Source organism: Ambystoma mexicanum, chromosome 1q, assembly GCF_040938575.1.
Source record: "Ambystoma mexicanum isolate Mex_15411 chromosome 1q, UKY_AmexF1_1, whole genome shotgun sequence".
NCBI classification, from domain to species: Eukaryota; Metazoa; Chordata; class Amphibia; order Caudata; family Ambystomatidae; genus Ambystoma; species Ambystoma mexicanum.
The window spans coordinates 109,994,149-110,008,427 of NC_090922.1; the positions used below are offsets into that span (position 1 = coordinate 109,994,149).

The following is a 14,279-nucleotide window of genomic DNA, read 5'->3' on the forward strand; positions in this document are numbered from 1 at the left end:
GCACAATTTCTACTTCAATGGAAGGCCCTTCCTACAAAAGACCGGAACGTTATGGGCACAAAAATTGTATCCCAGTATGCTAACCTTTTCACAGCAGACCATGAACAGGAGTTCTTACAACAGCAATCCCTGAAACCACAAACATACCTGCATTACATTGAAGGCATCTATAGGTTTTGCACACAAGGCAACAACATAATCCCTTGAATCATTAAATGGCTTCCACAGATTTATCAAGTTCACCATGGAACTACCAAGAAAAGCATACATTTCCTGGAAACAACCATCTAGGTTTGAAGGAACAGCCAGCTAGAAACTGCTAAATGCAACAACAAAAAAACACTGACATGAACAGAAACCTGCACAGTGCAAGTTTCCATTCAAGTCACACGAAACGGTCCATCATCTACAGCCAGGCCTTCAGATCCCAACTCATATGCTACAACAGGACAAGGGACAACCAACTAGCCACAGGTCACTCAGCCAAAAGAATTGACAGAATTTGATCCTGCATTGAAAAGAACCAGAGAGAAAGAAGACCTGGCATGTAGCCATGCAACATCGGGAGAAACAAAACAAGGCAACAAATATGCACTGGATCTGCCATAGCCCCACAGAACGATACAGATACAAGGGTCATACAATTACCAGGTTACTCACCGTAGTGACCACCTTACACCTAGTCCATAGTCGCCTTTCCTCCATACTTGTGGGACATCTCTCCGTCCTGTGGGACGGGACCGGAGCACTTTGTAAAAAGCATCCACATTTTTTTCAAAAATGTGTCCCTCCTCTCTTTCCTGCGCGGGGCCCGGCACGCGGACGTAACCCCACCCACCTTGGCTACGCCCCACGCATCGCTCATCAGTCCTTTTCTATCGCCAGGTCAAAGACCCATTAGCAATAACAGAGGAGCCTTATTAGAGGGGACGGCGGGTGGGCGTATGGAGGAAAGGGGACTATGGGCTAGGAGTAAGGTGGTCACTACGGTGAGTAACCTGCCAGCAGACAAGGGCTGCGTATGAGCCAGTCATCCAAATAAGGATACACATGGATACCCTGGAGACGAAGATAGGCCGCAATCACCAACATCATCTTCGTGAAGACACGCAGCGCCGAGATGAGGCCAAAAGGAAGCACCCGAAACTGGACGTGCTCCTCTCCCAAATAGAAGCGGATATATCTCCTGTGTGGATTCCAAATCAGGATATGCATATACGCATCCTGAAGATCCACAACGCTGAGCCCATCGCCCATCTGTAAGGAGGAGCGTATCTGGCTGGGCGTGATCATCTTGAATTTCTCTTGGGGTAGTAAAAGATTGAACTGGGAAAGGTCTAGGGTGGTGCGCAGGCCAGCCTGGTTGGGTTTGGGCACCGTAAACAGCCGGGAGTAGAAGCCCTCCCCTCGCTCCCCAAGGGGAACGGGTTCCACAGCTCTGAGGTCCAGTAGTTTCTGAACTTCGGCCTTGAGGTAGGGTGAGCCCAACAGCTGAAAAGGAGGGTTGAGGGGTGGGGTAGGGGGTAAGCGGAAGACCGCTCGAGCGACTGACAAGACCCATCTGTCTTCTGTGATGGTCTACCACGCCTCCCAATGAGACACAATGCGTCCTCTCACTGGGGTCTCGTGCGAGCACTGAAAACCCTCATTTGGCAGGTTTATCGGTGGTGGTGCCACCTGAGCCCGATGAGGAGGCTGAGGAGCGGGAGAAAAACCATGTGCGTTTTTGTCTACGGCGGTTATTCCCCGCAGGAGTATCCACTCTGCAAGATTTGTGGTCGAGGAAGCCCCTAAAACCAGAGGAGGGTCGACTTTGTGACAATGGCCTCTTGGATTTGAAAGGAGCTTTGACTAGAACAGACAATGATTTAGCCGTCTGAGTCCTATCCTTGGTCTTGGTGAGCTCTACATCAGTAGTAGAATGAAAAAGCTCCTTACCATCGAATGGAAGGTCAAACACCTTGTCTTGCACTTCCTTAGAAAATGTAGTGGCATGCAGCCACGCCTGCCGTGAGGTATCAACCCCAAGCATCAGGCCCCCGAGCCGAGGTGTCTATGTGGTGAGCCGCAGCCTCCAGGAGATCCTGGGCCAAGACCCTGGCATCGGAAAGGCCTCCTATGAAGTCTTCCAACTTCTCGACCGGGATGTGCTCCTCAAACTCCGACAGACCTTTCCACATCCGCATGTTAGCTCCCGCCAATATCAACTCAGCGTTGGCCTGCCCGAGTTGCAAGGCTGAGTTGGCAAAGATTTTCCTCCATAGGGAGTCCAGGAGCTTGTCCTCCTTTCCAAGACCTGTAGCCGTCGTGGAGGAGGGTGCTGCAGGTCTGGATTGCAACGTAGCCGCAGCCACCACTGTGGAGGAGGGAGGCGGATAAGACGATAGGGCCACCTCTTCCGAAGAATGCAGCCTGTACCTTGCGTCAATCTTATTGACAAAAAGTCTTGCGTGTGCCTTTTCCCAGACTCTTCCCACTTTGGCCAAAACGTCCTTCTGCAGGAACAGGCCAGTACACTCCAAGTGAGACAGGGTGAACGCCCCAGAAAGCATGCCCTCCTGTGGAGCGGGTGCCTCAGGCACCGGAACATCTAAGAAACTCATCATGTCCAGTACCCGGTCATGAAAGGCTCTGATAAAGCGGGGAAGGTCCTCGTTGTCCTGATCGCCTTGAGGGTCATCTGACAGATCAGGATCTTGCTGAGCCGTGTCAGTCACAGCCTTGTCCACTGGGGACAATGGAGGCACAGGCGGAAGAGCCGGGGGAGGCACCACAGGCAAGGGAGGCCCCGGCGGAACCACCGGAGGAACGGGTGGAGCCGCAGGCGCAGGTGGACATATCTCCTTGAAAAGCCCTTTGAAATATTCCCTCATGGGGTCGGTGCGCATAAGCGCTTGAAAAGTACCGAAAAAAGCGTCCTCAGGAGATTGCTTTGGAACCTAAGGAGGCCTCTCATGAGGTGGACAAATACAGGGACGTAACGGGGAAGGATGCCACACCGGCCCCTCCACCGACATATCCACATAAATCAAAGGAGACGCCCCCGCGGGCAACAAAACATTGTGCGGAAGAGGAATCCGGGCGTTCCAATCATAAACCGGCCGGTAATGATGCGCACAAGGGACCTTAGGTTCACCCAAGGGACTGCGCCCTACAGCAGAGGCCGATGGCGTAGTTGTAGGGGTAGCACCTAAAATGGCCACCGTGGTCATGGGGGGAACGGGCGCCATCTTGTCCTCATCCGAGGGGAACTGCGGCACGTGAGGAATTGAGGCAGAGGTCCCCCGTCGAGGGATCAGGGGTCTTAATCTTAGCCTTAACATAAGGAACCTCGGCCGAGCCGGTACTATGAGGCCTGGAATGTTTTTTTGACATACCAGCCGCCAAATTAGCCTTCGAAGGAAGGACCTCGGCACTGCCGGTAAAAGAAGAACTTTGCTTCTTTGCCCCCTCAACAGATCTGGTATCACCACAACAGCAGGCACGGTGAGCAACCGCTTTCACCGACAAAGCCTTGTCCGGCCTCTCAGAACTGTTGGTAGGCTTAGCCTCTGAACGAGGGACCTCGGACCCAGGCCCGGTAACAGCCTTATCTGCATGGGCCTCGAACATCCGCTCTGTAACAACCAGCCCAGCCGGTCTGGTTTTTGAGGGAAGCCGACAGACCTCAGAGCGAGCTCCGGTAACCCACGATTCAGTAGAACTGGGTCTACAAACAGCCCCCACAAGAGGGGCCTCGGAGCATACTCCGGTGTTCACAGGCCCCTTACGGAGACCTTCAGAGAAAACTCTGGTAGAATTATTAGGCCCAACGGACACCTCAGGGCGAACCCCGGTGACAGAGCGATCAACGCCCCTCCCGGACCGAGAGGAACCCGGAAAGGTATCCCCCAGCCGGGGTGCTCTGAAAAGTAAATTACTTACCGGGCATTTCTTCTTCTCGTCGATGAACGCCTGAAAATGCGAAGGAGGAGTTCGTCGGAACACCTCCTTCCAACTCTCCAACCGACGTTGGAAGTGCCCTGACCGAAAGGGAGTCACAGTAAAAACAGGAGTCCCAACGGTGTTCCGGACCCAAACACTCTAAACAAAGAGGATGGAGATCCGCCCTCCGCGAAGCGACGGTGACACAATGAACATTCTGGAAAGTCTAATTTGAAAGACAGACTAGTAAATGAACGCTAGCGAGAGCCAGAGAGGAACAAAAGGGAAGAAAATCTTCCGAGGATGCAAGTGCGTCCGGCCCCGATCGAGCGGAGAAAATGAGCAATGCGTGGGGCAGAGCCAAGGTGGGGCGGGGTTACGGCCACGTGCCGGGCCCCGCGCAGGAGAGAGAGGAGGGACACATTTTAAAAGAAAATGTTGATGCTTTTTACAAAGTGCTCTGGTCCCGTCCCACAGGACGGAGAGATGTCCCATAAGTATGGAGGAAAGGGGACCGGACGTAGGAGTACTGCAGATCATCCAATGTCGTACACCTCATCCAATGCAAAATAGGCATGCAGGGGAATTGTGGCCGAGACCTGTAAAGAGCTCAAGGAAAGGATGAACCTACATAGATACACCATCTCAAATCACAAAATCATCAGTGGGTTAACACAACAGACATAACCAGCAAATATGGAAACTATTGGTGATTGTTTTTAAAAGGGGTCTTCTAAAATACTACACAGAATAACGTTGGAGCTCAAGGATGCTTCATCCAAAAGACAGCAGTCTGAACATAGAGATTGTTCTTATGAACACACTAAGGCCAACTTAGAGTCCACGCTTAGCAAAGAAATAAAATCAACTCAAAGACAACACTCCAGGACCATTTCACACCAACAACTGTCAGACACTACTGTTCAGGATCCCTTATGCACGAGTGAGACAGACGACAGAAATCTTGGGTATCTAAGTTCAAATGGGTGGACCCATTAGCGAGCATGAGACACGCGGAGATAACAGCAGACGCTGCACAGTTAAAAAATTGGCAAAATATTTTGCATTTGCCTTACTGTTCGCAAGCCAGGAAACAATTGAGAAGCTTGAAGCATAGTGAGGTAACACTGGTGGCTGCATCGGTTAAACCTTGAGAGCATATTTTGCAGTGCCACATTGTACACCAGCCAGGAAACCCACACTGTCCTCGCACTACATAGAAGCTGCAAAACACATTTTTAGACTCAATGAGGAAAATGAAATGCTGACCCCAATAATACATTTTCAAACGTCTCACTTCAATGTACCTTCAAAATGACATTAGAGGGCACACCTTAAGACTGTCTGGGACTAATTGAACAGTTTCATGTGAAAAGTATTTTTTTTTTGGTGTTAAATGCGACTCTCAGGATGTGCATTGGTTCCAAACAGTTGTGTTCCCTGCTTCCAGGAGTTTTATGGTCTTTTAAATAAGAATTGCTTTCTATCTTCTACTACATTTTTCACTCTGCAACAACTGCTGAAGTCTGTGAGACTTCGAATGCAAATGCTTTGTTGCATCTTTGCATAGTTGCCTGTTAGTCCAATATAAGCTATTTTTATTTAATACGCATTTAGCATTGCATATACAACATATAAAATAGAAGCTATCAAAACCTGCATATTGAGTGATTTTAAAACTGGACAACATTGCACTGAATTTGTATTTGCAATGAAAGATGGTGAAATTCAGTTACACTTGAGAAAACAAGTATCCATTTGAATTTGACATATGTTAGATTGAGGTTAGGAACCCCGCCGTTATGTTGAGGATTGCTGTGCCCACTGCCCAAATATAAAGAGATATGGTAGAGCACTTTTGTGGCGGAGTCGGAGGAGAGGATCGATTCTGGAATCAGATCAATCAACGAAGAAATACAAATGTGCAAATCAACAAATAGTAAGATTGTCACTTTTAGCAGCTAGGTATACTCACAGGGCATAGTTATGTAGGAACAAGCCCTCGGGCGTAGCTAATGTGATTGATGAAGATGTGTTTGTTTTTTAAACATATTTATGGGTTTTCTTTGATCTATGTTTTAGGACGATAAGTCAAATAAAGCTAAATAAACATGTATGTGGCAGTCTGCATCCATGAGAACGTCTTGCTTTTAATAATGCTTTGTAAAAAATATTACTGCCTAGAACATAGATACCTTCCATGAGCCAATTTGCATATCCACAATACATTTCTCAAATTTCTCAGTGGTTCAGGACTGAAGGTAAATGTCCAAGGAGGCACTAATGTGTGTGCTTGTTAGAGGGTTTTTCACACATTTTTTTTAATCCATTATAAAGTTTAGACAACATTTTAGAACTTTGTAATCCAGAATAAAACAATGGTACATCGTGGAGGAACGGTATCCGGTCATTGCATTGACAAGCAAAGCATCGACAGCCATACCATCTTAAAAAAAAAAAAACATCTAATGCATTTTTTTTTTAAGATGGTATAAAGGGTTTAGTTTAATAAAAAATTGATTTTATAAAGGTTTAAAAAAGGGGGGTTGGGGAGGCCCCCCCATTAAAAAAAATGAAAAAAATGCATTAGATTTTTTTTTTTTTTAAAGATGGTATGACATTAGATGCTTTGGCTGACAATGGAATGACTAAACCTTGTGGAACATCACTGCCCATTTTCCATTCCTTGCTTGGATTCATTTTTATAGTTTACATTCTTAAATGAAATTGTACAAAGCCTGAATGAATCTGAAATGCGTGCAAAACTAGACCACCAGATCTGATGGCAGCGCACAGTCCAAAAAAACAAGTACGATCAGCACCAATTGTATGTAAAAAAGCACCTACTTAGGTAACCGAAATATATCATTTGAGAAAATAATGTTTGCAGCTGTCTGCCAATATTTATGAACCCAATATGAACAGACTAATGAATTACTACTTACATCCAATTCTCCTTCATCAATTTCGCCTTCATCTTCCTCTTTCTTTTTCTCACTTTGTCCATCAGGATGTCCTTTGTCCTCTTCATTTTTGCTAGCATGCTCCTTCGATTCCCCTGGAGTAACAGTATTCTTCTCCTTCTCCTCTTCCTCCTCCTCATCATCCTCCTCCTCATCATCTTCATCCTCTGGCTTTTCAAGCTCATCCTCCAGTGCTGCAGTGCTCGGCTCATCTGGAACCTCCTCATCATAGTCCAACTCATGCTCATCTAGTTCCCGTGTAACAGATGAGGTTTCGTCCACCAAATCATTTGCCTTGACAACCTCTTCCTTGCGATTTAAAGCTTCCTTGAGATCCCTGCTCTGCTCATTATCAGAGTCCTGTAAGTTGGTTTCACCAAGACAATCCTCTTCACCCAAAGGACTATCTTTTTCAGGTTGAAGCTGTACGGTTTCCATTTTCGCTTCCTTCTCCTCCAAGACACTTCCTTTCCTATCTTCTCCCTCCACGGCCCCATCAGAGCGGCATTCATTCTGAGGTTTGTCACTATCTGAGATAAGCGGTTGCTCTGCTGAAGGACTTTTGTTATCTTGATGTGGGCTCTCTGGCATATCCATCTGTAGTGGCAAGACTGTAATTGAAGGGGGGAAAAAAGTTATTAATGAAAAAAGAAAATCATTGTGCATGAATTGAATTACTTTTGTTTACTTGTTGCTCATTAATCAGAGGGTGGAGAAAGTTTATAAATTGCCCAGAAAATACAAATATACTGCCCTTATGAAAGGCATTTTAAAGCAATGCCACACCTTTTTTGTCAATCAAAATGAAAAGGTCATTACATTTGAACTAAGCACTGTAGCCTCTGCCTATGCCGATACCTAACCTTCATTACCATCAAAAGAGACAAAGACCAACTCTGTATGATCTTTGGCTTGGTTCAGTGTAAACTGTATTCAAATACAGTGAAACACCATTTCGCTTTTGTGGAGGTTAATTGTGCAAGTTGGTTACACTCCACTTTCAAAGGAATTCAGGAAAAAAACCTGCTTGCATAAAAGCCGAATTTGCATGCTTAACATTTTTTAACCCACGATTTAAAATGTGAGAGAGCTGGGTGCTATATAGCCCCTGTTAATAGCCTAGAGGAGCCGGATTAGGTTGACACAAACAAACTATGAGGTACTTTTGGCTCCTCAGGACAGCTGGTGTCAGAACGTGCTTCCAATATCCTTTACACACACCTTGAAGACATTTTAAGCATAACAGGTCATATATATAGCACACACAATGTCGGTTATATATGCGGCACACCATGTACTATAGCTCCTTGAAGTCCAGACTTTGCTTCACTTAATGGGTGCTGCCTGATGCACAGAAGTTAAATCTTCTTTCAATCCCTCTGACCCCCTATATGGTGGCGATATTTACATCAGCATACTCCCAAGATGCATACAATTCTTGAAAAGGTGGTCACTTCACATTTGAGAGCAAGTTGGCATCCAATGGTCCCATTGAATCCCCTATAGCTGTTCTGCGTAATCAAGTGGTAAAGATGCGATGGCCACATGGGATGGTATTCAACAAGAGACCGAGTAGAGGAGGGATGAAAGGGGACTATTGCAGTCTCAATATGTCCTCACTCTCCTTCCGTTGGTCTACCCTTCATTGTGAGCACTTTAAGGCAAATTAAATCAGAGGCACAAACTACAAAACTCTTGCATCAGGAAACAACATGATTCTATGGCAAGGCCCAAAGCAATTTATAATGCTTGCCATAATCCAATCCTGTGGCTTTTGGCCGTTTGACTTTACTTCCTATCCTAAATTACTACTTCAGCTTGTTAATTGTTTCTTTCCTTTAATCATTTCCACGTTGTTATTTATACCCTTCATATCACAGTGTATATTCATTTTTGTCATTTGTATAGCGCCTTTCACCCTTATTATGGTCCCAAAGCGCTGTTTGGTTGAACGCCCTCGGAGGGATCGGAGTCAAGTTTGGGAGGTGCTATTATGCGCTTTACCTAGCCAAGCCTAAAGCGAGCGGGCGGGCGGGGAGAAAGCAGCCGCGGGGAGAAAGTAGGCGGTGCACCTTTGCCGGTTGACTGGGAGCGAGCTCAAAAACACCAGCAAGAGCTGGAGAGTCAACCCAAGGATAGTGGGGACCCCGGGACATATCAGTGAGCACGCCAAACAAGAATAATAGTAAACAGAATGGAAGAACTAGAGAAAGCGAAAAGACTAATTGTGAAGTGAGAAAGTGAATTGCAATCAAGACTCCCTCCCGGCCCCCATAAGCATGTGGATGTATGGAATGCAAATATATAGGGACCCTGAACCAGATAATATATCAAGAGAATAAATTAAAGAAAAGGGAAAGTGCAACCGTGGAAGTTGAGAGAAACATTGTGTGAATATAAAACTCCCTGGCAGGAGAATGCACCAGGCAATTACAAGAGTGTGAATACAAGAAGCCCTGGGAGGAGAGTATACCAAGCAATTGTAAGAGTGGATATCAGAAATGTTCATAGGAAGACTAGGAGTAAAATCCTTTGTGCAGAAGAATAAATCCAGGGGAAGTGGAGACGAGGGGCGCTGGGGCGGGGGGGTGGGGGGGGTTTCATCATCCTCTGGAAAAAGCATTGTGTATCCTTAAGGAAATTCTGTGTTAAACAAGAATCCTGGCAAAGGGAAACATCCTCTGGAACAAGGACCCGTTTGATATTTTTGCAAACCTTTTTTTGTTGTTGAAGAAACATCGAGAGGAAGGGAGTCACCCTCTTGAACAGAATTTTATTTGGAATCATTTATTTCATTGACCAACTTTTTTCCAAACACCCAAGGTTAAAGGGAATTTTCCTTTTCACCTTCTACTTTAATTTATAGTGTGAAGGACAAAATAGAACTTTTGGACACAAGGACAGTTTTGATTTTAACATACTGATAGACAGATTCTTCGTTTTGGTTTTAGGTAGGGAAAATACCTCCTAGTACAGGATCAGAGAGGTCTTTTCACAACCCTTTTATTCTTAATATAGGTCCAACCAAAAACATGGCTAACTTGTGTCAGAGCTTCATTCCCATCTCCTCACACTATCACACCATCTATACTGTACAGCGGGATATGCAGCATTCAAGAAAGAATGGGGTTTCATTCTCTCTGGTCTGCAAATTGACTTCATAATTCAATGGTACCATCATAGATTAGGAATTCTGGACATAATATAACAGAACACCTCTCTGGCATGTGTATGAAACAGGAAATGCATATGGCTTAAAGCCTCTGATGTGAACCGGGGCAATTGTGGGGTTTATTCGGGGGGGGGGGGGGAGTATAGGGACTGTTTATAGGTTTAAACTTGAAAATCTTAATTAAAACATTTTCAATCGGCAGTTCACTGTTTGAGGTATTACCTCAAGGGGCAGAAGAACAAGTTACTTACCAACTGTAACGTTCTTTCGACTGGATGTTCGTCCCACGTATTCCTCATCTTGTGATAATTTGTTATCTCCAGCTTCGCTGCTTCGGAAAAAAAATTCTCGGTAGAGGGCGCTGTGCTCGAGGTCGTGGCGTCGATTGTCCCTCGACGTACTCCGTATGTCGACGTCACCGATGGTATAAATAGCTCGAGCCGCGCCGTTGCTTCAGTTCTGTTTTTTTGATGATATATATATATATATATATATATATATATATATATATATATATATATATATATATATATATATATTACACCCAGGCGTGTCCCATGACTGATACATTCTTGGTGAGAGGAAAGTGTAAGAAACGTAAACTGTACTGTGGGGTAGGATGGGAGGGTCGATGAGGAATACGTGGGAGGAACATCCAGTCGAAAGAACGTTATAGTTGGTAAGTAACTTGTTCTTCGAAAGGATTGTGTCCTCCCACGTATTCCTCATCTTGTGATAGGCTCCCATAGCAGTATCAATTTTTGGAGGCGGGAGTACTAACTTCAGTTTGTGGACAGAATGCAGAACTGCCTTTGCAAATAAACCCTCGTTAGAGGAGGCAGTGTCCAAACAATGTTTAACAAAAGTATGCATTGTTTTCCAGGTTGCAGCTGCACAAATATCTGCTGCTGGGACTCCCCTCTTTAGAGCCGCAGAAGTAGCCATTCCCCTTGTAGAATGGGCACGAAGCCCACCTGGTGGTTCTTTTCCCGCTAATCTGTAGCATTCAACTATGGCTAATATGATCCAGTGGGAAATGGTCGGTTTTGTTACAGATCAGCCTAATTTATGACCAGTATAACCCACAAAAAGTTGGTCATCTTGTCTCAATTTAGCCATCCTTGAGATGTAAAAACTAAGAGCCCTCTTGGGATCTAATCTGTGTAATCTCTCCTCTTCTTTGCCCAGATGAGGAGGAGGATAAAAGGTTGGTAGTACTATTTTTTGTGACAAATGGAAGTCCGAGACTACTTTTGGCAAGAACGAAGGTTTATCTTGAAGGACTACCTTATCTTTATAAAAAATAGTATATGGTGGTTTGCATGAGAGAGCCTGAAGTTTGCTAACCCTGCGGGCTGATGATAGCTCCACAAGGAGGACACTTTTTAGAGTAAAAAGCCTCAATGAACATGAGTGCAGAGGCTCAAAAGGTATGCAAGTCAAGAATTTTAATGCTAAATATAAGTCCCAAGTTGGTACATGAAAAGGTATTGGAGGGTATACATTAGTAAGCCCCTTTAAGAATTGAATTATTAACGGTATTTTGAAATATGAAACCTCTTCCGAGGGCTTGAAAATGGACAGCGCAGCAAGGTATCCTTTGATTGTTCCTATCTGGAGCCCCAGATTAGCTAGATGTAGTAGAAAAGAAAGCACCATTGGGGAGCCACACTGAAAAGGGTCCACATCCTTGTCTTTGCACCAGTTACTAAACCTGTTCCAGCGACATCGGTACAAAGACTTTGTTGCTGGTCTTCTGGCCGAAAGCAAGATTTCCATTATGTCATCCGGAAGATCCCAATCCTTGTATCTCAACCTCTCAGAAACCATGCGTGAAGGTTGAGTGTCTTGACCTCTGGATGGAGAACCCGACCTTCCTCTTGCGAGAGAAGATCCTCTTTGCAGAAGACGTATTGGAGGGCAGATGGACATGTCTAGAAGGTCCGGCTACCACGTCCTCCTGGCCCAATCCGGGGCAATTAGGATCATGGTTTTCCTGAACTTTCTCAACCTCCTGATTACTTGAGGAATCACAGGGACTGGGGGAAACGCATACAGCAGTGGAAACTTCCACTCCACTACGAATGCGTCTCCCAGAGCTCCTCTTTGAGGAAATTCCCTTGAGCAGTACTGATCGCACTTCCGGTTGATCGCGGTGGCAAACAGATCCACTTGAGGGGTTCCCCAAAGGGCGAAGATCTCCAGAAGGACTTCCTGAGCAAGCTCCCACTCGTGAGAGACCATACTCTGCCTGCTCAGAGCTTCTGCCACCGTGTTCTTCTCTCCGGCTAGGTGAATTGCCGACAGAGATTCCTTCTCGTATTGCCCAGAACCAGAGCTGCATTGCTTCCCTGCACAGTGGCAGTGACCCTACTCCTCCTCTTTTGATGAGGTAGTACATGGCCACCGTGTTGTCCGTCATTATCAGGACATTCTTTCCCTGTAGAGGGCAGAACGTTGGCGAGTGCTCCCCTCCCTGTGAGTGAGGCGTCCGTCACTACAGTTATCTCCGGCCATGGTTGCCAAAAAGACTCTCCCTTGAGAATGTTGTCGTTGCAAGCCCACCATAGAAGATCCTGAGCAACTGCGCTCGGGACTTGCAGAAGATCCGACATATTCCCTGGGAACTGGGACCACTGAGTTCCGAGTGCCCATTGAAGGGATCTCATTCTCAACCTGGCCTCTGGTACTAGGAAAATGCAGGATGCCATGAGGCCGAGCAACCTGAGAAAATCGAAGGCCGGTAAATGTTGGGCATTCTGAAACTTCGTTACCATCTGCTGGATGTGGAGAGCTCTCTCTTCGGGAGGCGAGGCTTTTCCCGATGAAGTGTCCAAGACTGCTCCGATAAACTGGAGTTTCTGGGATGGTAGTACGTGGGACTTCTTGAAATTGAGGGAGAAGCCCAATTTGTGGAGGAAGTGGCAGGTGATCGAAAGATGTTCCTGAGCTTGTTCTGGAGAACTTGCTCTGATCAACCAGTCGTCCAGGTAGGGATATATGTGAATACCTCCTCTCCTGAGACTTGCTGCCACAACCGCCAACAGTTTGGTGAAAACCCTCGGGGCGGAGGTCAACCCGAATGGCAGAACTCGAAACTGATAATGAGAATTGCCAATCGCGAACCTCAGGTACTTTCTGTGCTTTGGATGGATTGGCACATGAAGGAACAAGTTACTTACCTGTAACTGTTGTTCTCCAGCATGGGTCTGGCATGGATTCACATGCTCATGAATATTCCCCGTCGTCAGGCTGGGAATCCTCGGTAAAGAAAAAACCAGTATCAGTTTCGTTTCTGATCTGTCTTTTGTAGTAACAACCAATCACTGGTCTCTGCGTCATACTGACCACAGCCAATGACTGCCCTCTACCTAAGCACCGCCTCTGGCAGCCATCTTCAGATTTGGAAGCACGTGAAGTGGCAGTATGACCAAGTGAAGAGCCGCAGAGGGGTAGGCGGGAGGGTTCGCATGTGAATCCATGCCAGACCCATGCTGGAGAACAACAGTTACAGGTAAGTAACTTGTTCCTTCTCCAGCATGGGGTCTGGCATGGATTCACATGCTCATGAATAAAGAATACATAGCAGTACACACATGCACAACCACGGGAGGTGGCAAAGGCTCAACATTAAGCATTACATCAAACTCAACATTAAGCATCTTACCTCCTCACCAGGCTCACCTCAGGCGAACAGGTTGCGCAGCACTGCTTGGCCGACCCTGGACTCCTCCCTGGAATCCCGGTCGACGCAGTAGAATTTCGTGATGGTGTGCGTCGACCTCCACGTAGGAGCCCTGCATATGTCCAGCAGGGGCACACCAGAAAGGAACGCCGTGGTAGCTGCGATCGCTCTGGTGGAATGGGCTCTCGGACGGCCAGGCAGCGGTCGGTTTGCCAACCGGTGACAGTACATGATACAGCCGGAGAGCCATCTGGAAATGGAAGCCTTCGAGAGAGCCTTCCCCCGATTGACAGGTCCAAAGTTCACAAATAGTTGTGACGTCTTCCGAAAACACTTCGTGCGGTCCACGCAGAACTTCAGCGCTCTAGCCACATCCAGCGAGTGCAAAGTCCTCTCAGCCGGCGACAAAGGCGACGGGAAGAACACAGGCAACACCAAGGGTTCGTTGAGATGGAAGTCCGACGGTACCTTGGGCATGAAGGAGGGGTGCGTCCTGAGCACTACCCTCGTGTCGTGAAAAGTCAAGTACGGGGCC

At 46.5% G+C, this 14,279-nt stretch overlaps 1 protein-coding gene across 3 annotated transcripts in view; it reads right to left on the reverse strand.

Moving 5' to 3' along the window:
• Positions 1-14,279, reverse strand: part of ZC3H18 (zinc finger CCCH-type containing 18) — a 1,042,429-nt gene that overhangs the window by 922,413 nt on the left and 105,737 nt on the right. For all 3 annotated transcript variants that reach the window (XM_069636029.1, XM_069636019.1, XM_069636037.1), the window contains exon 2: positions 6,870-7,498. In XM_069636029.1, the coding sequence (XP_069492130.1) occupies positions 6,870-7,484 (615 nt within the window). In that variant the 5' untranslated portion in view covers positions 7,485-7,498. The remainder of the gene's footprint in view (positions 1-6,869; positions 7,499-14,279) is intronic.